The following is a 27,805-nucleotide window of genomic DNA, read 5'->3' on the forward strand; positions in this document are numbered from 1 at the left end:
AAAGTGGCAGAAAAAAATACTTTTCCCAGCCACGGTGACAAAATATCAGCGCAAAAGGGCGAAAAAACAGCAATTTTCGGAGCACTGTATCTCTGCAACGGTGCTATTGGGCCCAGCCATTTCGCTATCATTAGATCGGCCGAGCAATACTCTTTCCAGTTCTGGCCGCCTCTTTTATTTTCGATCATTCACAAACGCACGAACAGCAAAAATACAGACACACAAACAAAACCAGAAATAGATGCCGAAGCCCGATTGGCCCTCCGGTCGGGGCGCTGAAACAGCCCTCCTGATTGAGCATCAAAAAGGCGGCCATCTGAACTGCGTAGTGCACATTTATGGGTTCATTTTTGCTGCTTGGCTCTGTTCATTAACTGCTGTGTTATTCAACTTGAACGTTTCGCAAAGGGAATTCCTGAGATCACAAGCCAGATTACAGCAAGTTGTGTGACTCGAAACGCAAGGTCATTTGTGGTGCACATGACTTTACTGTGGCCAGCGTGTGCACTTGCGGTAGCGGTTCACGAATTGAACTTTCAGTCTGATTTGCAATGTTTACATGCTTACTTATTGCTATGTTTGACAGTAAGATCGCTATCGCTAGCCTTAGGAAAGAAACAGTCGACACGACAAAAGCTGCGGCACGCACTGCATAGTCGCTGCACGTTAGAAGAGTCAGAGACGTCAATATAGGAACTAATGAATTAAAATCAACCAATACTTTTATTGTACAGTGTAAAACCAGGGTGCAGGAAGCAGTTTTTGTGCTGCGTGACATCTGCGAACACTTTTTCGTCTGAGGAATATAGTAGCTAGACACGAGATATTGTGGGAATTTGGGGGACGCTTATTGAATGAGTGCTATACAAGAAATAGTCGTCTAAGCTGCTTGGGATGCTAGAACTAAATAAAAATGTAAACTGTCTATACATTATATATACTGTACATTTCCACCCCTGGCAGCGCTGGCTTATGGCCGAGTTGTCTGGGGCACTAGGTGCGTTATTTTGCAATTCGCAACTTCGAATCCCCGACAGCGCGTTTTTTTTTTAAGTTGATTTATTTGTGTTTGGGCAATGTTTTCTAAACTGAATTCACCATTTTTGCGCTGTAACGTTCACTGCTCCATGAGTGAGTTCACAGAACGTGTGTAGACTGACACTAATGCGCTGGCGAGTTCTCGTTGGCGTGGTGTTGTCATAAGCACCGACTTCTTGCGGGCACAGTCCCGAATCAGCCGACCCTTGGCTTGGTGTGAACTCACCTCTTACATTACAGGCACGAGCCAGGCAAGCTTTAAAGGTGGGGGAAAAGTGCATCGCATGTGAGCGTCTCCGGTGACGCAGAGGGCGTTCATCCACTGCGGACACCTCGGCTAGTGCTGTTTACGATTCCAAGCCGTGCTGGCAGGCTTATCTGACGCATTTTACAGCCGACAACATGCAGAAGTGCGGTATGCCGATTACTGAGATATGGAGAATATCCACCTAACGATAACGTTGGATGCCAAGCATCTTGTTTCACAGAACCGAAACCAAAACTGGTTTGAATTGTAATCTTGGACATTGTCCAATCACATCACATCTTGTATGGATGTCATTGCTTTAGTTAGTGTGGCCGCCGCAGACCACGCATGGTAGTTTTTCTTGTTTTCGGCTTTACAAAATAAATACCGCCTTACCTACTGGGTAAACGACAAAAGTGTGTCTATCTGAGCCAGTCTACGCATTGAAAGCCCGAACCGGAGCTCGACAAATTCACTTCAGTGTCCCTTCAACAAACCAGCAAATATACCCCACAATTTGTACACTGCAGTAATAGAGAAAAGCACCAAGTTTGCACAAGTACCAAGATCTGTACATAAATACGAATATCTGTACACATACAAGTATCCACGTGTAGCCTTCATTCTATGCTATGCCCAATGAATACAGTTAAACCTCGATGTAATGAACTTTAATGTAATTAACCCTCGATGTAACGAACCACGGAATTTTTCGTAACTTCAAGTGTATGCACACCATGTATTTTCACCCTCTGTGTAACGAAGTCCCGTTTGCAGGAATTTCAATGTAACGAAGTTTCATGGAGAACTAGGCACGAAATTTAAGTTGTAGGGGTATATTTTGGGACATGCAAGCGCCAAAATGGGATCTCAATAAAACGCGAACGGCAACACGGGCTGCCCAATGCCGCGGATGCATTGAGCCATGGAGTCTGTCAGCGAGCCCCTGGCCTACAAACTGCGTGGCGTGCATACAGACCTGGCGCACTGCTTGTTTCTGTCGGAGCTTAATCGTCTACGCGAGCATCGGCGTGAACCGCATGGAGGGAGCGTTTTCTCCCCGCAAAAACGCAAAACGCACCCCGCAAGCCACAGGCGCACTGGCGCAGCCGCGGAGACGACCCGCACGATGCGGGTAGCTCCAACGACCGCTTCTAACCGCTCGCTGAAACGCAACTGGAGGGGCAAATGTGAGGGGCACGTGAGAAAAAAACGCGGATAACGTGGACAAAATTTTCACAGTAAAATGTCGTATCACGCGTACGCGCTGCTTACTAAAGCGCCCATTAGATATCCTCCGTGGTGGTAAGCCTAATCGCCTCTGGCGGGGCCACTGCCGCCGTGTGCCGCCGCTTTGCCCTTTTTTCGAGTTCGCTCATGCTTGTTGGGTTTCATCGTTCCAGCAAGCATTTGTGAATGAGCCCTGCGTGCACGTTTTTTTCACACTTGCGTCCGCGATTGCAAGCCGGCGGCGGCTTCTGGTGACTCGCGCTGTACACAGCAGTGGGAGGCACCTGACCAGTTTCGCGCACCTGATGGCCGGAGCTTCGAAGCGCTCGGTGATGCCGGCTGGCCAGACGATTAGGCTTACCGCTGCGGAGGTTACCGTATAATGCGGAATATAGGTCGAGATTTTTTACAGAAAAATTTGCCGAAAAGTCACCCCTCGACCTATATTGCAGTCACTGGCAGTTGGCATCAGGCGACCGGGCAGCCAATCGAGCCCATCCAAACCCCAAAGGCACCATCGCCACCACCATCAATCGGACGCGACGCCATCTTTGTTTTGTTGCTTCTCTCGCTGTCGGCGAATGTGTGCGTGCAATTTTCTTTTTGCTTAAAATGAGTTTAAGCACTTGGTGCCAGTTTACAGCAGCATTTAAAAGAACAGTTGGGGTTTTTTTAACGCCAATGACGTGTCCGCCTTGCGCCAGTTCGGTATCACCAAAAGAAGTTGCTAGCGGCGTTAGCTGAAGGGGTAGCTCTCGGTATGCAACGCTCGGAAGGCCTCGTTTCATGGGCGCTGCTCTGTGCACCTGTGCTGCTGTACAAAGGGGCAAATTTTTTCCGCTGGCATCGTGCGATGTCTCTACGAATGGATACCCCAAGATGTTTGCTGACCGCCTGCACAGACTAGCTGTCGCTCCGGTCTGCACATGAGTGTCCCATGCTTTACGCTCGCTTCACGATGGCATCGTCTTGCGAGTGTTAAAGAAGTGCCTGGACTGCACCGAAGACGACCTGTTGTGTGGACGACAGCGAGCCAGAAGCAGTCGTCCGACAATACTTCAGACAGTTTTAAATGAGTAATCTGAGACGAAACAAGTTACAGTCTCAATAAAACAATGGTTGGTACCTAATTATTTTTTTGCATTTTTCGGCTACAAGGTAAGGGGGTCGACCTATATTCCGCCTCGACCTATATTTTGCATTATACGGTATATTTGATGGGCGCTTTCATAAGCGGGGCGTATGACGTTTTACAGGGAAAATTTGCCCACATTATCGCTTTTTTTCTCGAATGCCCCTCTCGTTTGCCCCCGAGTTGCGTTTCAGCGAGCGGTTAGAAGCGGTCGTTGGAGCTACCCGCATCGTGCTGGTCGTCTCCGCGGCTGTGTCAGCGTGCCTGTGGCTTGTGGGGCACGTTTTTGCAAGGAGAAAACGCTCCATGCGGTTCACACTGATGCCCGCGTAGACGATTAAGCTCTGATAGAAACAGAAACAGTGCGCCAGCTGTGTATGCGTGCCACGTTTTCTTTTGCAGGCAATGCTTCAGGGATGAACACTTCATTATAACCGCGAATTTCAATGTAGGGAAATTTCAATGTAACGAAGGAAATTGCGAATTTTACCGACTTCGTTACATCGAGGTTTAACTGTACATAGACATTCTTATCCAGCATGTAATGGATGCTTGATCAGTGGCACCCATCGGTCGCTGGGAGTGACCAAGGTGTGCAACACCGCTAAGCGCACGCCCTTGAGGCAAACCCATTCCAAAATAAACTGACACACAGGAAGGAAGACAGCTGTGGCCAGCTGGCCGTCTGCCACTCACAGGTGACCACCATCCTCTGGATCTGGGTGAGGGTCTGTGGCTCGCGCACGTGGGGGGGTGCCCAACAGGACCCGCTGCCCTCATCGTCCGCGGAAGGGGCGGCAGAGGAGGAGTGGTCGGAGGCCTGCAGCAGCTGGTAGGCGTAGAGGCCCGCTCCCCCCGTGGTGGCCTGCACCCGGCGGTCGTCCGGCAGCAGGGCGCGTACCACAGCCCCCCACACCTCGGCCAGCAGCAGCTGCTGTGGGCACAGGCCACACAGGGGCGCCAGCTGCTGCTTCAGCGACGCGTACCGCTCGTCCGGGTTCAGCTGCAGTCCGTACCTGCAGTGGGGAGAGGAGGGGACAGGGGAGCTACAGCACCTGAGGGAGGAGAGGCGTGCCCCTGGCACCCCTGCCACCTTGGCTATAGGGACCGGGCGGCCGTTGTGTGGCACCACTGCCGCTTCAGGAACAGCGCTGCCTGTGGCGAACCGCTCGTCAGTGGAATGCCGGTGGCGGTCAGCGCAGCGTTGTTGTGCATGGCTCTCTGTTACTCTGCTGCGGTGCAGCTTGCAAAGCGTAGATAACCACGAGGACTTTTTTAATATTGGCAAATCTTGAAAGTAGAGGCGGCCTTTACAAGGCATGCCATGTGTGTGAATGCCCATACTCAGTAATTACAAATAGCAGACGACGCTCAATGCGTCAAGCTCGAAGTCAAGCTGGAAGTGGAAGTCCGTTTGTTCGTGCAAATCTTTCATGCCTGCATGCAGTTTGGTGTATCGAGGAATATATTGCAGCCTAATGATCCTACAAATCCGGTGTGTTCAGCCCATCTAAGAATGCTGTGGCACTGGCCTTCGGCAGTTGATGACGAAACGGTGTCGTGCACAAGCAAAAGACAAAGTTGAGGGATGCCTTCGAAGATTTACCCCAAAACAAATTCTGATGGACGACGCTCTGCAACTTCATTGACTACGGTAAAAATGTGTTTAATTTCACAAATATACACTTACTACAGTAATCGAAAATCGTTTACAGAATAAATACCCCATGATATTGATTGATTGTGGGGTTTTTAACGCGCCGACGCAACGCAGGCGATGAGGCGCGCCGTAGTGGAGGGCTCCAGATTAATTTTGACCACCTGGGGATCTTTATCGTGCGCCGAAATCTCGTACACACGGGCGTTTTTGCTTTTCGCCTCTATCAGAAAAGCGGCCGCCGCGGCCGGGAATCGAACCCGCGACCTCGTGCTCAGCAGCGCAACGCCTTAGCCACTGAGCCACCGCGGCGGGTAAATAAATACCCCATGATAGCAGAACGGTATTGCTTGTCGGAGAAAAGCATACCATTACAAGACCTGCAACGGTTGCTGGCTAGTTGGTTAATGGTTTTTCAGGAAACAATTCCCGTTTGGGTAAAGGGCGAGAGACAGGAGGGTGCCAAAAACCTGCCCTCAGTTTCACAACTGAATGCTGCGGTCGAGGCTTACAAGCTGCCACCTACGCTTAAAAAATATTGCAGTCCTCTGTGTAACGACGATGATTTTATCGCAAAGCTTTCTCGTGTGGGTTTCATTGGTTGCCTTGTGGATTTAAACTTCGACTAGTTGGGCTTTGAATTTGACCAGAACACAGTTTGGTTTTTTGATCGCAGCGTCTTTGACTTTGACCCTTTCCCATTCCATTTCGCACGAAGAAAGCTTTCCGTTCAACCATCATAATCATTAGACGGAGGGCTAGATGATTTTGCTCTATAATTTTGCACGTCCATCCTAACTGCTTCCAGCGTGTCGGAGATGCGTCTGTGCTGGAGGACTCTGGCTGATTCACACCTATTTGAGGCAACTAGTCAGGCGTTTTTGGTTTCTTCACAAGGATTTACACGATTTTTTAAAATACTCAGTAAATCGGTAAAGGATACTTAAGCATTAAAAAACACAGGCCAACGTTGGCACTGCCACGTTTTATTTAATATCGGTGCCAGCCTTTAATCCAGGCTGGTGGTAAAATGGGAAGGGGAGGGGGGATGGTTTGTAGCTTTATTGGGCTGTTGGGTATTTGAATAACTTTGGCTCTTGATAGAATGACCACTACAAACGGGAGAGTTCCGCTTCGGCTCTCAGGCTCCCATGCTGTCACTCAGGGCCGTAGCCGGCATTTTTTTTTAGGGGTTTTTGAGTTATGGGAAGGGCTGAGCTTTTCCGAAAGGAACAGTAAGCCTCGCGTACGCGCTGCCTAGAAAAAATTTCGGAGGGGGTTTGAACCCCCAAACCCCCCCTTAGGCTACATCCCTGCTGTCACTCACCAAAACCGAAGGCACAAAGCTCACGCTTACAAAAAGAAAGTGTGAATGCTGCGACGTTTCCACGGCCACACGGTAATCGACCTCGTACGTAAATGCCTTTCTCTTTAAAGCAGATGTATCGAAGTATCCCACCGTTAAAGTTGGCGTGGAAACCATAGTCATTAAAGCTAGTGAAGATAATTTAAAGCAGTAGAAATAATTACTAATACTAATAGTTTTATTCCTACTCAGATCGCGAAGAGCCAGGCGCAGAGCGCTGCAAAAAGCGCTCATGTCAATGTATCCAGTTCCCAATCTTAGAAGCGTCCAATGAATTTACGTAGCCGTTAGTGCATTTAAGAGAAATGAATACTAATAATAGTAGTTTTATTCGTACTTAGATCCGGTGGAGCCAAGCGTACATCAATGCAAAAAGCGCTACTGTCATTGAAGCCCATAACCAACTTTAGAAGCATCCGACAAGTTTATGCAGCCGTTATCGTATCTAAGAACCCAACACACCTGTCTAGACTCCGTCTCGCCGCACATATCCGCTCACAACACCACCAAAACATTCAAAGCACCGAAACAAACACGGAAAAAAACGACGGGAGGCCGCGTAGTCCAATGCAACGGCTCATTCCACTAACGAGGGGAGCGTCGAGTGGTGGCGCCACCCGCCCAGCTGCCCAGTCCCTATGGACGTGTCAACACACTCATGGCTACCGAGCTGCATCCAGTAAAGCATGCTGTTGGCTTACTTGGCATCGGTGCAGCACCAACACTCACGAGGGACGAACACACAACAAAGGAAATCAACAGACCGGCTGAACCACGGACCAGCAACTTGATCCACCCTACAAAGGAGCCCAAATTTTGCAAGCCCAGCAACTCCAATGCTGTTCACACTGTATTTTAGAGTGATCAGCCAAGTCAATCAGCCACTTAAAAGAAACAAAAAAATCCTTGCGGGTTTATACATGCCTCTTCATAAGCAACATGCTCCCAGAGTTGCAACAAACCTCCCAGAGGATGCAGGCCTTACCGAGACCCACAATGCAGATTTGGTGCGTGCTGTCGGGAAGAAAGGTTAGGCAATCTAGGCAAGTTTGCCAGTAAATAGGCTAGACAGCACGTCAGCACTGCGAATCTCCCTTTTCTGCTGCAAAGTTCGGGCAGGCACCATACAAGGATGCAACCAGCGTCTACACCACACGAGCACAGAGACCCACAGTGCTGCAGTGCAAGGGCAGCACCAGACTGCAACATGGGGACTGCCCGTTTCTCAGTCCGATCTCAGCCCGATGCGACTGACTGATACCATGACCACGCCTCATGCTCGCATGTTGGCCCGAAACAATAGACTCGGTTCAGGTATTACTGCCTCACAAAACTTTTCCCCAGCAGACCTTGCTGAGTTACTGTAGGTGCAGAGGTCATGCGGTACCTGCATCCCAAGAACCCATTCACTACATGGAAAAAGGGAATTTTATGCATTTTGTGACACCTCCTTGCACATAGAAAGCACCAGGACTCAGGGCAAGGAGGCCCACATATTGTTGGCATATGTTGGGAAAGCCTTGTCTGCTACACACTCCTCATGGCTGCCACACCAAAGCAAGCTCTATCCATGCCCTTGACTTCACAATAGGGAATCTGCTGAGGTAAACCTTGAATTACAATCATTCGGCACGGAAAATTTACGCAAAAGCTTTGAAGAATGAACACACAATGATGTCCTTTTTTTTGTGCCTTCCATAAATCGAAACAATAAAATAATGCCAAAACTGCTTCACTGGAACAGCTCGACCGAACGCACAGAAGGTCCGCACAAACTTGGCTCTGCAGGTTGTGCCTGCCCGAAGCCTTGGCCAAAACAGCTAACCGAAACCACGCACGCACCTGACGGGCACGCTGCCGTCGAGGCGCACGACGACCACCTCGACGTGGACGCAGCTCTCCATGGGCAGGGGCAGGGAGAGGAAGTTGAAGGGGTCGAAGCGCACGCTGGTGTGGCCGCACACCTTGCAGGTGACCGTCGACTGCAGCTGGCCGTGGAACAGGTCCACCACCACCGACCGGTTGCGCAGCGCATGGTTCTCCCACGCCTCGCGCGCCACCTCGTCGTCCGGCCGGCCTGCGCTGTCCTTCAGCTCCACGTACGGCTTCTCCTGCACCCTGTGGGGCACGGGCAGGCGTCACCACTCAGCGCATTGCGAGCAGCGGGCACCAGGCAGAAAAACCAACCTGTTGAGATCCTCGTGCAGCCCGTCCAGCAGAAATGCCAGCAGCTCCTGGGAGTCGTGCTGCTGGAAGCCGTTGAACCTGGGCGCGTATTTCCCTATCGTCCACTGCGAGTGAAGCAACCAACAACCACCAGTCACGCGGACTGTTGCACCCCACCACTAATAAACACGACTACTGGCATGACATCTGCCCACACACTGCAGTAACTAGTCTGCACAGAATGCACTTGCTCACGCCTGTTTTAAATTCCACGCTCACAAGCAGAGCTAAACAACTCCGGGCTCTCTGATTGCACAGTCGCACATTCCATGACACTTTGTCCAAACCGCAGTCCCCATTTCCCTGTGCAGCGTGACCAAGACGGCTGGTGTGACACAAGCGTGACGACACCGGGGCTTACCCGAAGCTTGAGTGGTGCTACAGTCTTGGACGTCCCGCTCCAGAGATCATGTACAAGGTCGCCGTAGCGCTTGGCAATGTGGCCTTTCATTCCTAAAGGATTAATCCTGAAACAGTGCAACACATCGCGTACATTCATGTCACAAACACAGGTGCCAACAAGTTCGAATCACACGGCTCGAAAACTAGGCTGGTGTCAGCTGTCTCTACCTTACTCTAACATGCACTCAGCCCAACCGTGAGCCACCTGAAGCAGTGATGACGAGGTGGTCCCTCACTGACCTGTTCAACTCGTACAGGTGTTTCTCGTTGATGAAATACTGGGTGAGCGGCCGAGTATTGCTGACGCACTGGAGGGCGGCATTCATGAAGCACGTGTTGCCCAGGTTGTTTAGGCCAGTGGCACCTTTCTCAGTGGGGCCTGGGGGCAAAGCACAAGACGAGAAGAGGCTTACATGCCGCCTGCAGGTGCCAGCACTCAAAGAGGACAGCAACGCAATAAAGCTTCCCCCTTAAAAACAATTACCAGATGTCCCTTGCACATTCCGTGTGTTCATGACTGCTTTATGCCTAGTTGTTTGAATTTGAGGAAAACTGGAGCAAGAGAAGTCTGACGACTCAGCCAATTCATGCAATGCAGTCCCAGATGAGCTACACGTCATGAAGACTTTCAGCACATGCCGATGCAACAACTAGGAGTACAATTGCGCTAAAACCTTCCCAACTTTGGACCGTGCCAATTATTGCACATACGGGCCAACTGATACTATTTTACAGGTCATGGTAATGCATTTACGCCCTGGGGGTTTGTACACTGTGGCGGAAGTGGCCGATGCCAGCACAACAATATTGAAAACAGTATCCTCAATGTTGTCACACTAAAGCATTACAGTACTGCACACAGAAGAAGCCCTCAAAGGCAAAGTATTGGCGTAAACTGCGAAGGAGATGTACACGTCATAACGCACACTTACCCTGGTTCTTTTGGTCTATCTTAGAGTTGATGATGCAGGACATTTCCTCTGGCCACGTTTGATCTTTATTTCTCACTGGTCAGAAAGAGCATCAAAAGCGCGTTTCAGTGAGCATCCGTATTTTGTGAAAACAACTCCCCCACAGAATGGCTGGTCGAAACTAGCCTCAAGATGCATGAACGCTTACACCAATGAAACACTTGAGCATCTGCTCTCACATTGAATGCACCAATAATTCTAAACACATGACAATACGCTCACAACAGCACTCACAGAGCAACAAAAATTAACATCAATGCGGCAAATGTTTGAAAACACACCACCTACAATCAGAGGTGGACCTAGACCAACATTTTGGGAGGACAACAATCGCGTCTGAGAATTACAAGTGTAAACAAAAATGCAAGTAAAGTTTATCTTTGGTGCAGACAAGGAATAGTTGAAGGGACACTTAAAAAAAAAAAAAAAAGCATTACCGTAATTACCCGATTCTAACGCGCACCTTTTTTCCGGTAAAATAGGTCTAAATATCACATGCGCGTTAGAATCGGATACGAAACCGAAACTGCCGAAACAACGGAAATTTCGTCTCGCCCATCGCCATCTCAAGATGGCGCCAAAGCTTTTAGCAACAATTTTTCGGACGCAGGAAGCATAGGCGCCCAGGCTTTTCTATCGGCGTTCACACAAATCGTCAAATCGTTCCGCTTGCGCACTTGATAACAGCAACGGCAGCAGCGGCTCTCGCGCGTTCAAAACGAGTGGTCGGCTGAAGCGTGCGCCTCTGGAGAAGTTCGCAGGACGGGCGTGCGAGGCGTGGGCCACGATCCGATCGATAATGGTTGAACGTTCGTTATGAAGTGTGGCATCGCGAACGCGCTTGACGGCACCAAGGACGAGATGTTGTGGTCAGCGGAGAGCGACGAAGAGGGAGATGGGTGAGATTACTTCGAGAAATAAATCGCCCGTTTATCTCGCATTCGTTTTTCTTGCTCACAAAGTTCCGTGCGCGTTACAATCGGAAGTGCAAGTTTTTTCGGTTTTTTTGCCAGGAAAATAGGGTGCGCGTTAGAATCGGGGGCGCGTTAGAATCGGGTAATTACGGTATTTGCGGGTGTAAATAGTTTATTTACTTTTCAGCAAAAGTTCAGAACATTAGTTCCTTTGTAATAGGTAGCAAAAGAAAAACCTCCATGTACTGTTTGTGGCCACCACATCAGCTACCATAATGATGTTGCACTGTAATCGCAATGTGCTTTCATTCTATCAGAGTCATCTGAATTCTACTTTTCATCTATTTTAAGGTCAACAGCGGCTTTTTGTATCTTCACACACAGGTTTTGCAGGCTGAATCCGGTAAAAAATGGAAGGCTGATTGCTAGGGGAAGTTGGTTCCTGGTTCAAAAGAGGGTGAACAGTGCAAAATTTTGACAAGACAAGAGATGAAGACAATGCGAACCACAGCACCGTGTTTGTTGTCTTCGTTATCTCTTCCCCCGTCAAAATACTGCGCTCTTTCCCTCCTCGGTCAATAGAGCCTTTAGCGATAAGCGTCACTTCAAGTGTGTGCCCTATCATTTCAGGTAAACAAGAAATGAACGATGAAACCTTTTGTTAGGAATGACAGAAGAACTTATTACTCTCCAAGTTGAATGCGTGCTTCATTTTACAGCCCAAACGAGCCCAACAATGTCACCCCACATGGCAGTGCGAAGCCATATACAGAATCCAACACGGCGTACAGGTGAAAACAGAAAAACTCACCTTCGATAAGTATTTGCTCGCCATCTTCGATGCCAAGCTGCTCCAGTGTTAAACTTTCTTCTTCGAGAGGTGTCAGGTTGCTCTGAAAAAGAGCAGACACTTCAAGGTAGTAGCAGCCAACAGTGACGGCAAAAGAGTATAATGCACGGTCGGTGGTCGTTCAGCTCTGCTCTGCCCCGAAGAGAGAGAGAGAGAGAGAGAGGTGCCCACCTCGTCCTGGAGCTGCCAGAGGCGAGTGTCCTCGGGCCTGAGGCGCAGCCGGGTGCAGAGGAAGTCGAACACCTGGCGCAGGGTGGACGTCCGGCTGAAGGACGCCTGGTACGCCAGGAAACGCTTGGGGCTCGCACTGCCGCCACTCGCCTGGCTGCCGCCACCGGGGCCCACGCCGCCCACTGCGTGTAGCAAGGGGAGAGGCGTCCCCACACTGCCAAGCGCTCGGGCACACACTTGCCCCAAGAAGCGTGTACATTTTTAAATGGCTCAACAATGTCGTCCCTTGCACAAGTGAAAAAAAAAAAATTGCCTTTGGCTGCTGCACACTCGAAAGAAAACAGAGCTGCCGCTCCATCCTTTTCTCTAGCTTCCCAAAAGGCGAGCAGGGCGCGTTCTCTCTCTGCTGAGACCTCCTCCCAACTTCAGCGCAGCACAACAATCGCATGCCAGGCTGCACATTCGCTATTTTCGACCAATCAGGGGTCCTCTGACCATGAAACACTTTGAAGAGAGGCATTGCCCCTAAAGCAGGTTGTAGCTAAGGTCACAGTGGGGGCAGTGGCTGGCTGCCTTTCTGCGCAGCTCAAAATGTGGTGCCACCTTTGCAGTCGGGTAAGTGATAACAGTGACGTGGCCGACGTGCCACGGACATGACACGGCTTGGGCCACTGCGCCCGTACGTCGAAGAAAAAAACGCCGGCGTGCGTCATTTGCTCCGTTTCAACCTGATTCTCAATGGTGGTGTCTACAGAGATGTTATTAATCGCACTCACATTGGACTCGAGGCAATACTTTGCGTTCGCTGAGGTAGAGTTTATTAACATGCAACACAGTCATGTGCTTAGCACGGACAAGCACCGCCATCCCACGGAGCCCGACGTAACGAGTGACGGCGCACTCACATGGTTGCCTGCATGCGCGCTTCACCAGTGAATACAACCAATATTTTTGAAGGCGTTCGCATATATGGAAATTCTGTTGGCTGTTTTGAAGCCACCTTAACTTTGAGCTTGATTGTAATGAGTGCACGAATGTGAAGGTTACTTCTAGCAAAAAAAGGTGTGCGTTAGAATCGCACATTACAGTATTGTTTCATGATTATACTAAATTACCAGGGATGAGAAAAAAAATAATTACGGCAGCAGTGATAATGTTTCCTGCTGCAAGAATCTATGTTTTAATGGGAAATGGCGCGACAGTACTCGAATTATTTACACAAATATATGTATGTCATGTGGCTAGCACCTTCTTGAATGAACAAACCAACAAACAATGCAAGCTAATAACAAGTGCTGCAAACTGCTTGGGTGAGACTGCACAAAATGCCCTGAATTGCAAAAACAGTCGAACCCCGCAATAACGAAACCACCGGGAAAAGCCAGAAAATTCGCTTTTGCGGGAATTTCGCTGCCACGAGAATTAAACATAAACGACCGGAAAATCGGCCACAAACCAAAAATTTATTTCCTTAAGTTGGTCATATGCTTCGTGAGACTTACCTTACAGCCAACGTCACAGTTCAGCTCTCACTGTACAAGTGGTTCATTGCTGGTCGTCGCGCGCGCCTAAGAACGACGAGATCATGTCAAACGCATCCAAAACATTCCGTGGGTTCACCTTCTCTGCATGTTTTTCGCCCTGGCCCACCAGCACCGAGTATGTCCTATCATGCAAGCGAAACCCAGCTTCAGTTTACGAACTTTGCTAGACAGAGTGGCACCTTGTTGCACCAATAATGCTTAGAAAACTAAGTGAGCACCGCTTTGTTGACGTCCAGAAAGGCCACAGCTATCACCGTTTTGTTTTGCGCACGTGCGCCATTGAGAACTGGTGGGATCCTTGCTTTTCAAAATGGTTGAGCGAGCCGCAGGCATTTCCAAACTCATTGGCGCTATCCTCCCTTTACACTCCCTTCCTCCACCTGGGCCACTGACTTCGGCGGTGATGGCTGCCTTATCTCGTAGCAATACAAACCTCCACTTTTGGGCTGGCAAAGGCATCTTACTGAGAGCAAACATGCCGATCGCCGCACATAAACAACAAACGCACGTGCGCTGTTCAGCGGTAGCGGGCTAGCGTATCCCAAGCCATAGCCGCGACTTGAGTCACCATGTGTCGGCCCCTGGTGGTGCCGCTGTGAGGCTGCCTCCACACCTCCACAGCCGCCGGCTGCGCGGTATTTTGCAAACAAATACGGCGGCAGCCATGCAAGCGTGCTGTGGCAGAAGTTTACGCACTTTGAGTACAAAAAAATGTATTTGAGCACTTTTTGGACACAGTTAACCTCCAAAGGGTAGGTAAAATGCAGACCAAACTTGCAGCGAATTTCGTTAACAAGGGATCAGTTTCCAAAAATATTTCGTTGCTGCAAGATATAAAATACAGGGGCGTATGGACTTGAGATGCGTCTCTCAGGAGCGATCCGGATCTTTTGAGAAGCTCTTTTTGAAGAGCGAGTGAACCGTGGCTCAGTAAAAGTGAGTGGCGGTTCTTTTAGAGAGAGGAAGCCCTTTCTCGCGCGGTGAGTGATCCGTGTCGAATGGGGCGAGCCACAGCACAGCAAACCATGGAGGAAGAGCCAACGGAGCTGAAGAGCTGGGCTCTCTGCGCCAGCTATTGCCAGCACGAGAAAGCAACTCCACTGCCGGGCCAGCTGGGGCAAATTTTTCAAATTCCTCCAGCGCGCCCCCTGTCGGTGGAGCAGATAATTCGAGTCAGGAGAACCGGATGCAGTTTTGACCCTTTCTTCGGCTCTTCTGGCTCTTCCGCTCAGTTACTGAGCCGAAGAACGGCTCAAAAGACCCGGGTCTTCGGGGCGAGTTTCTTGTCATCTATTATAGGCGCAAGAAAGCAACTGCCCTGCCTGGCCGGGGCAGTTGTGCGATGGGGCTAATTTTCAAAATTCCTCCAGCGCCTCCTGTCGTGTGAGCAGACAGTCCGAGTAAGGAAAGCCGGTTCTTTTGAGCCGTTCTTTGGTTCTTCTGACCCGGTCTTTTCGAGAGCCGCTCTTCGCGAAGCGGATCTTCTGAGGCGCCATTTGGGAACAGCAGTTGAGAGACCGCGGCGGCGGCGGCGGTGAATGACAGATCAGGAGGCCGCAATGGCAGCAGTGAACGAACTGAGTCTGTATTTTCAAAGTAATAGGAAAAACTCCTGTGACCGTATGATTCACCACAAGTACATTTGTGCGTTCAGCTGTTGTCCGAGTCAGGAACGAGCCAGATCTTCTCAACTGCTCAGTTCAGCGGCGATTCTCGGCTCCCGGCGGTTCTTTGGCAAAGCGGATCTCCTAAGAACCGCCGTTCAGCGGCTGCTCGCTCGATTAGAGAATTGTGCTGAGCATGGCTCTGAACGAATCGTGTCGGCACGTTCCGGCAGAGTTATTAGAAGTGTATCGGCCGTCCCAGCTGGGTCTTGTGTGTAACTTTCGCGTCATCTATTATTGCTGCCAAAAAGCGGACCCGCCTCGCTTCGAATAAACTGAACAAAGTGTTGTTCACAACCACAATATTAAGATTAGTTTCTTGTATCATGTTTTCCAGAATCATTTTTTTCTGGCATCACAGCTCACTAGTAGAGATCATATTTGTGAGATTATAAAGATGACAAAAAATTGCATTTTTTTCTTTTTATATCGACCGAGAGTGATCCTGAAATACCACTGACACATAAAAACTTTTGTAATGATGGTGAGGCCAATTCTTTTCAGTACAAATACACTGGATGTTGTTACAAAATAAATGACTCAATAAAAATTATAGATTATGTATGCTTAAGGGGGGACGCGGGTCTTAGAATGGTCAAAAATGGCCAAAATATCAATTTTGAGAAAATCCAATTTTTGCAATTATTGTACCTTCAAGCGCCTGCCTTCAAAATATCAACGCGAAATTCGATCGGGAAATATTCTAAAATCATGTTTTGAAACGCCTCGAGGGCCACGAAATGCCCCGAATTGGGCAAAAGTTGCTTCAAATTCCCGCGCGCCCCGCGGGCGAAGCAGCCGACCGATCGCCGCCATCTTGGTCTTGTTTTGAAGCTTGTTTCTTTGTGCGCATTTTGCGATATCTCAAAATGGCGTCGCTTGAGTAGAACGACCGCCCTTGCCAGTTTTCCGAAGGCACCTTCTCGGCCGCCGATTGGCTAGAGCGGGCGCGCGCGGTTTGAGTTCGCCATACGACCCCTCCCATTCGTCGGCGCGACTGCTGCCATGGCGGTCGCCATCATGGCGTCTGCTACGCGCCTCTGACGGAGTCCGCTCTTCTGGCGCAGCGCTCGGTTAGAGCAGTTTTTTTTTTACAGTTTCTTCTAATTCTTCCATCGCGTACTTTCGTGAATGATGCCAGGAGACGTACGTTTGAAGAAGACGACCCGTCATGCGCACGGGAAGCGAAAGCGTCGTCCGCCTATCCCAAGGTCGCGTGGTGCGACTTCGGGCCACTCGACTCCGCCGGAAGAGAATCGTTCGCCGCCTCGTATTGCCTCGCCTGCCCCATCGCCTGACCAACCACCTCCGGAATCCATACCTGGTCCAAGCACGTCCTGCCGGCTTGACACGAGGTATTACACGGCGGAGGAGATCGCCGCGCGTACGGAACACGCAGACGAGGTCAAGCGCGGAATGGAGACCAAGTCAGCAACGCAGCGGAAATTCGACCTCCTTGAAGTGGATTTGGCGCACTCAGAGGAACAGTCCGGCACAGATTTTGTCTTAGTGGATTTTCCAATGCTGAAGGACCTTTTTGCGCACATCAGGTGCGGCAAGTGCGGGCTGGCGGCGCCGGATTTGAGGAAGCCTGACCGGCAGTACGGCCTCGCCGTGAAGCTCGAGGTGACGTGCTCGGTTTGTGAACACCGTGTGGAACGTTTTTCCTCGCCAAGGACCGAAGGATCTGGCAATATCACTCTTTTTGAAGTGAATATGAGGGCTTTGAAAAGTATTCAAAGCATCGGGAAGGGGGTGACTGCTCTGTCAGATTTTTGTGCTGGTATGAACTTGTCCCACAGAGGCCTGCACCACAAGACATTCCAAGCGCACTTGAGGAAAGTGGTTCAGGTTTGCGAGGACACTGCAGCAGCCTCTGAAGCTGATAGTGTGCGTGCCATCAAGGACTTGTACTCGGACCTTGGTCAGCCGCCAAACAACATAGATGTGATGTTTGATGGCACGTGGATGACAAGGGGACCGTTGTCACACATTGGAGTGGGCTGCATCATTGAAGTGTACACCGGCTTGGTGATTGATCATGTAGTCCTCTCTAACTTTTGCTTAGGTTGCGCCATCGGACCCAAAGCTTCAGATGAGGGCTACGAAGATTGGCTTGCAGACCATGAGTGTCAGCGAAACATTGACTGTGGTGCAGGACGCATGGAGGTAGAGGCAGCCCTGATAATGTTCAAGCACTCGCTCTCCGATAATGTTCAAGGCTGCGGTACACAACCGTGATGTCCGATGGAGATAGCCGCACCATGCACGGCTTGAAGGAAAAAGGCGTCTATGGGTTCATCCCCATAGGCCAAGAAAGTTTGCCTTTCGGATACATTTATTTTCCCCAAAAGACTCTTTTGAGGGCCAACAACATGATGCATTTGCGAAAAACGCGCTGCGCAGTGTCCCACCCCTGTATCCTCTCAAACTTCCACCATAAAAACCGCGAATAAAATAGCCTCACCAAAGAACAAAAAAAGGGGGGCACCTAAAGCAAGTTTCACCCTCACACTTTTGCCGTAAACAATGTTCTGGGTACCACAGTGCACTGTAATAGATGATGGCACTTCACGAAGGACTGTTGCAGTTTTCACGACGCCAGCAAGACACCACCAGATTTCACAACGCTAACAAAATGCCAACCGATTCAAAGTCGATAAATTTTGCTAAATTCCTGATGGAGTCCGCTACTTGGCCTTTTGTATCTCCAGTTCTAGTTGACATTTGTGGGGGCCCGTGTTCCCCTACGCCTCGCCTGCACATGTTTCCGCGAGCTGGGAGCCGCCATTTTGGGTAGCCGGCGCGTCACGTAGGTCGTGTCCTCTTCATGACCCCGCGCGACGCGCCGAACCGGCTTGCCGCGAACGTGTGCGCGAGGGCGCGAGGGAAGGAGGACCAGTTTGTCACCTTCCTTAGCGCCACCCCTCTCCCCGACCTGGGGAAGATCTCCTCTCCCCGCCGAGCTGACCTGCGGGACGAACGAGCGCTCCGGCGGGGAGTCGACTGGGCGATTTGGTCGGAGTCGGTTGGCTCGGCTGTGCCTACACCGAATGCCCCGATGACGGTGAACCCAGTTGGCTCCACGGACTCTGCCGAGAGATTCTGCCCTGATCGGTCGCCTCGGGATGCCTCCCCTGCTCCCGCGGCCGTGATGACGGATATCGAGGTCTGAGCCCAGCGGCTTGAGCGAGCGACAGGAGCCACTGTCTCCCCGCGAGCGATAGTCGTGTTGTCTGGTGTATGCACTGTATCTGCCAGGCAATAAAGCCTTACTTTGGATTGCCGGAGCCTGTCTACCGCATGTGAGTACCCGAACCCGTGCGTGAGTCTTCGGATTCCGCAGGGCTAGTGTACGGCGCGTAGCGTTCTCTAGCAAAGCTAGCCGGGGTCCTCTGCTATCCCGTACGTTAGCCCACACATTTTTGGAATCCAAAGACAGATTTGAAAATGGGAAGAACATGTCTTTGTTACTGGGAAATTTTGAAGCTACACTACTGACGGTTCATCTCATAACACATTGCCAAACTTCAAATGCAGTTTTCTCAGTTTCATATATTTGGTCACTTCCCTCAGCCTTACGCAGCTTTTTGGAAACTTCTTTTTGCTTCATAAGGTCAATCTTGGTACCATTTTTTTCAGTACAGCCTGAGGCAGCCGATGACATTCTTAGTTTTTCTGTTTAGGCTACGCATAAATAATGACTTGCAGTTATTTTGATGAGCCAAAATATCCAATACTGCCATTTTTTGTACTTGACATATTTTTTTAGGATGCCGTGACTTTAGAGAAAAACGAAGAATGTCATCGGGTATGGGAACTCTCTGGCTATCCATTCATGTAATTAAAAGCGACAAAATGCAATGCAAAAGTTCATTAAAGCTGCGTAAGAAATTACCTAATTGCGGTTTAGACTTTGTATGATAACTTTTGAACTAACCGTACCAGCTCAAATATAATTGCATATTTGAAATCTACAGAGAAAAGCAAATTCCTGTGGAAATTTTCATAAGTTTCTACCCATAAATAAAAAAGTTAGTTTTAAGACCCTCGTCCCCCCTTAACACAGGTTACAGACCTAAATGAATTACCGCTGAACCGTTCAAATGAACCGGTTCACTTCAGTGAACTGAGCCGTTCTGAGCCGCTCACTTAAGTAAGCCGTTTTGCCCATCTCTAGTATGAACGTTCGCCGATGATACGAAAATATTTCGTTGCCGCGGGAATTCCGTACCCATGGGATTTCGTTATCATGGGGTTGGACTGTACTGCTTTTTTTTTTTATATCCCAACCGCCACTGAAGGGTCACACACAGACAGACGCTGTTCTCAGCAGCTGTTGTAACGACTTAGGGCCTGATTACTCAATGAACACGAGCAGCTACCAATGATGTTGTGCTGTGCTAGGTCAACAAATCTTTCTCATCCCGACTACATGGCCCTCCATACACCCCTGTTGGTTGCAGTACTGGAGCTGCCAATCCTATGTGTTAACAAGAATGTGCACAGCAACAACACGCTACCCGTTAATATCTTCGAGTAAGCCACACGGAATGCAATTCCTCCACTATCTTCAGTTCGGCCTACATCTTGGTGGCAATCAAGGGGCGTGGAACAAACGAAGGAAGGAAAGAAGGAAGGAGGCAACGCTCACCGTAGGCAGAGGCCACGCTGCCCACGACAGCCGTCCAGCTGTTGGCGTTCTGCTGCCGGGCGCCCCCCACTGCCCCCTGTGGGGGCTGGTGCCGCCAGAGCCGCAGGCAGGGCGGGTACAGCTCCAGCTCCGTGCTGGCCGGGTGGTGCCCCGCCCCCGTGCCACCGCGCACGATGCACTGGCGAGGCAGGGCGGGGGAGCCCCCATACCACTGGAACAGGGCCCGCCACACGGCCTCCGGCACCGCCTCAAAGTCCCGGCCCCGGCTCAGAGGACGCACCAGCCGCCCACCCTCCCCCGTCAGCACCGCAGCCTGCACACACGTCCCCCCCTTACATTCTTCCTCCACGGTCAGTGGTGGCAGGTCGTGCAACAACAAGCAACGGCTAGATAGCCGCGCATGTCCAAAATCGGACGTATCATATCACAAGCTCGTCTTCAGCACCATGAGCCGTCAACTTCGACGCCGAGGAAATCTGGTCTACATTCTGCAAGAACAATCTGTGTGGCTGCTCTTGCTCCCTCACATTACTTCAGGTAAAAAAGGGAAAACTCCAACTGGGATTAAGCTGATGGGAGGGACCCTAGAAAATGATCCCCTAATTTCTTTGTCTTTGCCCAATGCATTCTGAAGGAAAACAATGACAGGCAGAGCCATGCATAGCAGACGCACGCATAGATGAGCCTGCAACATGGTACAGAATTGAACGTGTGAGAGGGAGAGATGCTTCTATTGTGTCATGCCAGACGTACACCACAAAATTTCTCAAGAAAAACACCCCCGGACCTATGGCCCAGAGCCACAACGTAAACATCAAAACGCATGTGGGTGGCAACACATTGGTTTGTGATCGGCTCTAACGTTACCTTGGTGCTAGCTAGTTGCGCCAACGCATAGTGCTTAGCTTGCTTGACCAATCAAAGCCTTTGAAGCAAGCTGCCAGTTTCCTCATTCTGACTCTACACTAAAACAAACATCAGTGCAACTGCGTCACACCTTGCAAGTCAACGGTGCAAAAAGAAGAAAGCGCAGCGGCACTCACCTTGACAGTGCTGGGTGCAACCAGGCCAGTGTTGTCTATTGAAGGGGGCCGCTGGACAAAGGTGGGGACCACTTTTCGGGAGACACTTGGCGAAGGGTTCAGAGACGACGGGCACGATGACTCGGGGCACTGGATTAGGTGGACAAGGCGAACGCAAGAATTACTGAAAAACTGACATTCTGAAATCAATTGACGTGTCGTATAGGGAGGAATATAGGTCGAGATTTTCTAATGAAAAATTTGCCGAAAAGTCACCCCTTGACCTACATGGCGGTCACTGGCATAATTCTAGTTGTCATCTAGCAACCGGGCAGCCCATCGAGCCCATCCAAATCGTAAAGGCCCCACTGCCACCACCATCAATCAGACATGCCGCCATCTTTGTTTCGTAGCTTCTCTCGCTGTCAGTGAATGTGTGTGTGCTATTTTCTTCTTGCTCAACACAAGTTGAGGCGCTTGGTGCCAGTACACAGCAGCATCTAAAAGAAAAGTTGGGGGGACTGCCTTGCGCCAGTTCGGTGTCACCAAAAGAAGTGTACGGTACTGGCATTGGTGGAAGGGGCAGCTCTTGGTATGCAATGCTCAGAAGACCTCGTTTCATAGGCGCTGCTCTGTGCACCTGTGCTGCTGTACAAAGTGGCGACTTTGGCCGCGAGCGTCGTGCGACGTCTCTACGAATGGTTACCGCAAGATGCTTGCTGACCGCCCGCACAGACTGGCTCTCGCTACGGTCTCGACAAGAAGTGCTGCATAAGCAATTCCCTGGACTGCACCGAGGACTTGCTGTGTGGGCGACAGCAAGCGAGAAGCAGTTGTCCGATGACATTTCAGGGAACACTAACGAGTAATCTGAGACGAAACAAGTTATAGCCTCAATAGAGCGATGTGTGCTGAATTATTTTTTTCCACTTTCCAGCTACAAGATAAGGGGGTCGACCTATATTCCGGCTTGACCCACATTTTACATTACACAGTAGTATGGGCCAACACTAAAAACAGTTATCAGAGTGTTAACTGCTTGTTAGCAGGGAGTTGCCACTGCCTCAGATGTTTTGTTTAATACAGTAGAACCCTGATAATACGTCCCGTCCCTCAGCTTTAAGACGACCTGCTCCTTACAATGGATCACCGCGGTCCCGGCAAACTCCCCACAGAAACAATGCATCTTTTTATACACCCAAATTATACAATGCCTGGGTGGCGGGGATAAACCGGAGTTTTTCCAACCTTTTACGCCGCTTTGCTGCTTCGTCCCGGCCTTTCTTTATTCATGACCCCTTTTGACACTGCTTGACGTGCAAAGGCCCGCATGCAGGAGGCCAGATCCCGTGATGAACAGCCGCAAGCAAGCGGGCGGGTACTGGCAGATGAGAGATAACCTTCGATGGCCCCGTGTGGCAGCAGAATGCCAACGCGCCAACCGCAAGAAGTCACAGTCCAGGTACCCGGCGAGCCGCCAATCTGAAGCTCGCATCAAATCGAGTAGACGGATGTGATACACAATACACCACAGCAATGACCAAACTCCCGCTTTATTAAAGACGATAGTCTTTCTTGGGCTACTTAAACCCAGAAATTTTGGTCTGTCTGTATGTCTGTGTCTGTATGTCTGCCCGTCTGTCTGTCTGTGACTCGATTCAGCCACCCGGCCAAAGAAAAACAATGCCTACGCAATAGTCTTATATAGTCACAGCTAAACCTACCCGTCTTGGTCCGGTGTAATGTTCATACGTGTCAACATTGTTGAAGAAGAACAAGACATTACGCAAATATGAGACGACAAATCAATACAGAAGTGATATTTGCAGTGTTCCTTTATAAAAATTCAAACATGCTTGACTTTTGCGAAATTAAATACTTAATCAACTGCAGAAAAAGAATTCACTCCGCCGTCGCCTGCTGTCGCCAGCGCCACTATAGCTTCTGGCGCCATTTTAAGAAATCAACCGGCAACAGTTACGCAAGGTTCCACTAGATAGTTTCCACGTTCTGCTTGCAACGCACGTGGAGTAGGGAAATGCGGTTCTATAAACGTTGAAGTAGGGTGCCTCGATTAACGCGCGTCTTCGCCGTACGGCAGCGTTCGCATCGAGACACCCGGTTTGAAGCAGTGGAACGCGGGAAATTTAAAATGATTTAAGCAAACCTTTGGTGTCTTTACCTTGGGAGGAGCGCGACGCAAGAGGAACAACATGAGAGGTGAGTGGTAAAGCGAAGGGAGGCATTTACTTGGCAAAAGTCGATAAAGACTATCGTCTTTTGACGACATTTGCAACGAGAGGAGCAGATACGCGGCCAATTTTTTGCCCGCTTGACCTCCTCAGTACAAATTGCCTGAGAGCTTGGCCACACCCTCGCCTCTACCCCTCTCGTATTGCTCAGCCCCATTACAAGTCTTTCCACCTTATCTCGTGCGAGGCGCAGGGCTGGCGGGCAGACGCCACAAGGGAGGAGACAAAATAGGCTTTTTTTATATAAACTTGAAATTTCAGTTAAGGATTCGCAAATTATGCGATGACGTGCTAAACATAGTAATATAAACACGTTCTTAGGCCACCCATTGCCTGAGACCGCCTACTAGGGCAGCATTTACTCGCACCCTGTTCATACGTCACCCGCTCATACGGTGCTTTCGTGCGGTCCCTTGAAAGTCGTATTATCGTGGTCCCACTGTATCTTGGTTATTTGATTGAAGTTAGAGATAATATTTTTACCATTGTTATTAAGATAAAGCATTCTTTTTAATGAATCAAACCTGTATTTTGCCTTCATGGCCCCCCTTTAGGCCCTGAAGGCTCTTGAACATACAAAACATCCAGCGCTGGCTAATACCGCATGTCATCGCAACAGCAGTTTTTTCCCAGCGACCCCTCCTGGCCCCCCTACCTGGAGGGTGGCAGACAAGCGGGGGCACTTGGGTGATCCGGGCACACTGGGGCAGTTGACGGCAGCCTCAAACGGGGTCACGGGGTCAAGCAGGTGGTGGCCATCGGGGGCGAGGCTCGTGACGCTCGCCAGCACCACGCTCCCGTCGTCGGTCGCTGACCGTGCCACGCTGGACTCCACCTTGCGCTGCAGTCGGCTGGTGACCTTCACCCCGCTGACCCCGCACGACGCGGCACTGCTGCCTGCAGCCTGCAACTGCCAGCCGCGTAAGCCACCTGACAGCACAAGTGCACTTCAACACTCCTGCGATGGCAGCTGACGGGGGGAAGCAACAGCCACGACCAGAGCCACTGAGCAGGCCGCGCGGCTCATTTAGCGGCTCTACACACACAAACAGTCCATAACGGGGATGGATACCGGGCAGCCTTTCCACAAAATGCAGTCGGGATGGGGGAGCAACTAGTCTTACTGCCCCTTACCTATCTGAACCGTTCGTTGGTTTCAGGTTACCATTACACCAGCACAACCATTTCAGAAGTCTTAGTGACCAGGTTGTTATGCCTGTCAGAGTCAAGCAAGCACTTCCAACACATACCTCACCCAGGCAATACGTGCGAAAGCCACCCTGACATCTTGATTTTTTTAAGGCACCAGGGTAAATGCAAGTCAAGGCGGAGTTTAGCACTTATTTTGTGAAAGAATACGAGTGGCAAGAGTAACTATTCCTTCCCCCAGTGTCATGTCCAGTGAAGGAGAACCCTGGTGGCCGAGCATGGCTATGCAAGTCGACGTTTCGGCTGCCAGACAGGTCCAGCGCTCCTTTGCCACCCCCTCATCTGCTCTGAAGGGGATGCGTTACTGCCACCAACTTTCTCTGCTCAGGAAGGAAAACGGGGACGAGTATGTCGAGAACCCCGGGGAAGCCCTTTCAACGACTGCACCACAAGAATTTTCACCCTACCCTTGTAGATCACATTCTGACAGAGAAACTTGAGAGACATCTGGAACCCTTTGCAATGCGCTTAGGTGCAATGGTTACAGATGAGGCTGCACAGAAGCAGTGGTGAATTTTCACTCAGCATACTACTAACAGGTGGCATCCTCACATTGCAAGGCCAAAAGAGATGCTGCTGTAGCCTTGCAGTCCACTGGCCCCTTACCTTGCAGTCGACGTAGTCATTCCACGACCTCCACCAGTCCATGGAGATGAGGTACAGCATCTGGCCAGGCTTGAGGCCTCTCCGCTCCTCCCTCCGGAGCCAGCTCCTGAGAGTCCACCAAAGCTCGCATGGAGGCACACACCACACCGAGCGCATGGACTTGGCCGCAACTCAAGGGCCAACCACACGGACGCGCAATATCAACGTACTCGCGCATCGATGCAGCTTGGCGTAAGCGCCCGTAAAGTGAGTGTACTCCAGCGTACAGCAAATACATTGTTACATACTTGTTGCGCCAAACTCTGTGGAAACTAGATATCCATACACTGCACAGGCACACCGCGTGTGGAAACCAGTTCCGCCGGCATGTCCGAATGGGTGACTGGTTGGACAACACAGTTGGTAGGGAGAACGGGGCTCGGTGCATTGACTATGCATTTCTTCGCAGGTTGAAAATGGGTTGACGTGTAAAAAGAGCAGTCCTGGTTTTATCAATCTTTGTTCGAATACAATTTCGGATTCGGCTGTACGGCGACCGTCGCGGTTATGGCGGCTGACGTGGGATTGCTTGGTCTCACTGGCGTAGCATGGCACCACGTACGTCTATGCACGCTTACATCAATGTGCGAGTACATCGCTATTACGCGCCCACGCGGTGGGGCCTTGAACCACACGTTGACAATCAGTCATTATTCAACGTTCAATGAAATCTCCCACTACCGTTTCGAATTTTGCAATCACAACTATTTTCCGTTTGTGCCCCGGAACACGTTCTCCATAAACTATACCACATACTGCCCATAAAATGGAAAGGTTTATCTTGCCGAAGTCACATCAAGCAAGTGACCTGCGATTCAGTTTTGCTACAGAGGCAGCAGTGGCAACTATTTCCAACACGGCAAAGTGCCTTCAGCTGCCGGGTGGCAAATTTTTGCTGAGCAAGCATTGCCTACGCTTGCGTTCAGATTCCCACATCTGACGGAACAACACAGACCGACCTAAACAACCTAGACCTAGAGAGAGGAAGCTGTGGTATCAGGAGCTAGAGCAAACAGAACCTTTGTCTAGCCAGAAAGCGCCTTGTGGCGATCATGTATGCTACAGCACGTTTCGACCGGTTCGAATGAGCAAATTATCAATACATGGCAGTGCTTCATTGAACTTCATAGTGCTAAATGATTGCTTCCGTTAGCTCTCATTGCCCTATTTCGAATCTGTCATGCACAGCAGTAGGAGGAGCATACCTGACTATGTCCCCTTCCTCTTCCCTGGACGATGGCCGCAAGCCAAACACAACATGGCACACCTGGAAGGAGGCAGGCAGGGTGGGCGTTCAGGAGCGGTGTATTAAGCAGAACAGCTCGGCTACTGTGATTAAGGGGGGACGTGGCTTTCAAAATCAACTTTTTTATTTCTTTGTGGATTTTGATGAAAATTGGCACAGCAACTGGAAATGCTTCTGTGATAACACCATAAAAATTTGAAGTTAATATTTTGATAACTTTTTTATGTATGAAATTTTCTTTCTGTTCCGCTTGTACCGAGCTTGAGCGGCTTATAAAACACGATAGAAAACTTGTTCGAAGTGCTTTGCATTCCCAAATGAATGGACGAGGTCGTGACAGTTTTAGAATTTTTTTTTTACAACACAATGTTTTTTAGTTTTCATTTTTTTAGAGGTTAATGTGCAACAGGCATGTCAACTGTGAACGATTATTTGAATAAAAAAATCACAAAAAACAAATCTGGAAAACTAAAAGTGTCACGACCTGAACAGTTCATCAAGGAATGTAATGCAAGAAACGGAATCAAAATAGACCCAGCGGTCACGAAGAAATCCCTGGGACAAGCGACACAGGTGGCAAAAAAAACTGTTTTGAGAAAACGGCTTCCGAAGTTGCAACATAGGTTTCACATATCAAAAGTCGTCACGGTTGTAGCCTTTCATGTCTTTTTGAACATGGGGCTTCTGGAAGGCCTTGCCTTGAAATTGGAGTGCCTTTTCAGCCTTTCTCTTTCCAGAAAACATCATTTTCAGCTCCTCCGTGAAGAGTACATACCCCCCTTTGCAAACCAAACGGAGGGGAGATGGGTTTCAATGGGCTTTCAATGCAAAGTAGGTTAGTTGGTTGGCTGTATTGCACTGGACAACCTCCTTTTGCAGTGTTGTCACCATGGCAACAAGTTAAGCATTTTTTTAACTTAAATTTGAACATTTTTGGCTTTTTTTCATGTTTTTCTTGCCTGGCACAGCAACTTAGTACTCATAGTGCAGGTGTTCATTGCCAAAAGTTTGCATACCACAAGGTTGAAAATGAGCTACTTTGAAGCTTGGTAGAGTATTCTGCATAACTCCCAACTTCAATGCAAGAGCATATTTTTTTTACTACTTTTGACATTCAAGGCATCCAATATTTCTCGCAGCACAGCTAGTATGCCCTGAGCAATGGTATCAATAATTTCCCTAAAAAAATCACTGTTAAATGCTGCCACAGTAACGTACATTTTTAACGCAGAGAGCATATTTTTATTCCTATATTACTAACTCAAAACCTGTTTGCATGATATTACTAACTCAAAACCTGTTTGCATGAAAATTACAAGTGCACGGGAAACGTTGCGCAAGAAAGGCGATATGGCTCGCGCGCAT

General features: G+C 49.7%; 1 protein-coding gene across 3 annotated transcripts in view; it reads right to left on the bottom strand.

Annotated features, from left to right (window-relative positions):
- Usp32 (Ubiquitin specific protease 32) overlaps window positions 1–27,805 on the bottom strand; it is a 70,240-nt gene that overhangs the window by 19,137 nt on the left and 23,298 nt on the right. For 2 of the 3 annotated variants that reach the window (XM_077676154.1, XM_077676152.1), the window contains exons 11-23: window positions 26,400–26,461; window positions 25,156–25,261; window positions 23,996–24,250; window positions 21,110–21,238; window positions 20,067–20,379; window positions 12,205–12,386; window positions 11,995–12,076; window positions 10,231–10,305; window positions 9,539–9,677; window positions 9,258–9,363; window positions 8,858–8,961; window positions 8,513–8,788; window positions 4,344–4,663 (exon numbers count right to left, since the gene is read on the bottom strand). In XM_077676154.1, the coding sequence (XP_077532280.1) occupies window positions 4,344–4,663; window positions 8,513–8,788; window positions 8,858–8,961; window positions 9,258–9,363; window positions 9,539–9,677; window positions 10,231–10,305; window positions 11,995–12,076; window positions 12,205–12,386; window positions 20,067–20,379; window positions 21,110–21,238; window positions 23,996–24,250; window positions 25,156–25,261; window positions 26,400–26,461 (2,149 nt within the window). The remainder of the gene's footprint in view (window positions 1–4,343; window positions 4,664–8,512; window positions 8,789–8,857; window positions 8,962–9,257; window positions 9,364–9,538; window positions 9,678–10,230; window positions 10,306–11,994; window positions 12,077–12,204; window positions 12,387–20,066; window positions 20,380–21,109; window positions 21,239–23,995; window positions 24,251–25,155; window positions 25,262–26,399; window positions 26,462–27,805) is intronic. The other variant, XM_077676153.1, reaches the window with a different exon arrangement.

This window comes from Haemaphysalis longicornis, unplaced genomic scaffold, assembly GCF_048455015.1.
Source record: "Haemaphysalis longicornis isolate Haplotype H1 unplaced genomic scaffold, Haemaphysalis longicornis Haplotype H1 scaffold_7, whole genome shotgun sequence".
NCBI classification, from domain to species: domain Eukaryota; kingdom Metazoa; phylum Arthropoda; class Arachnida; order Ixodida; family Ixodidae; genus Haemaphysalis; species Haemaphysalis longicornis.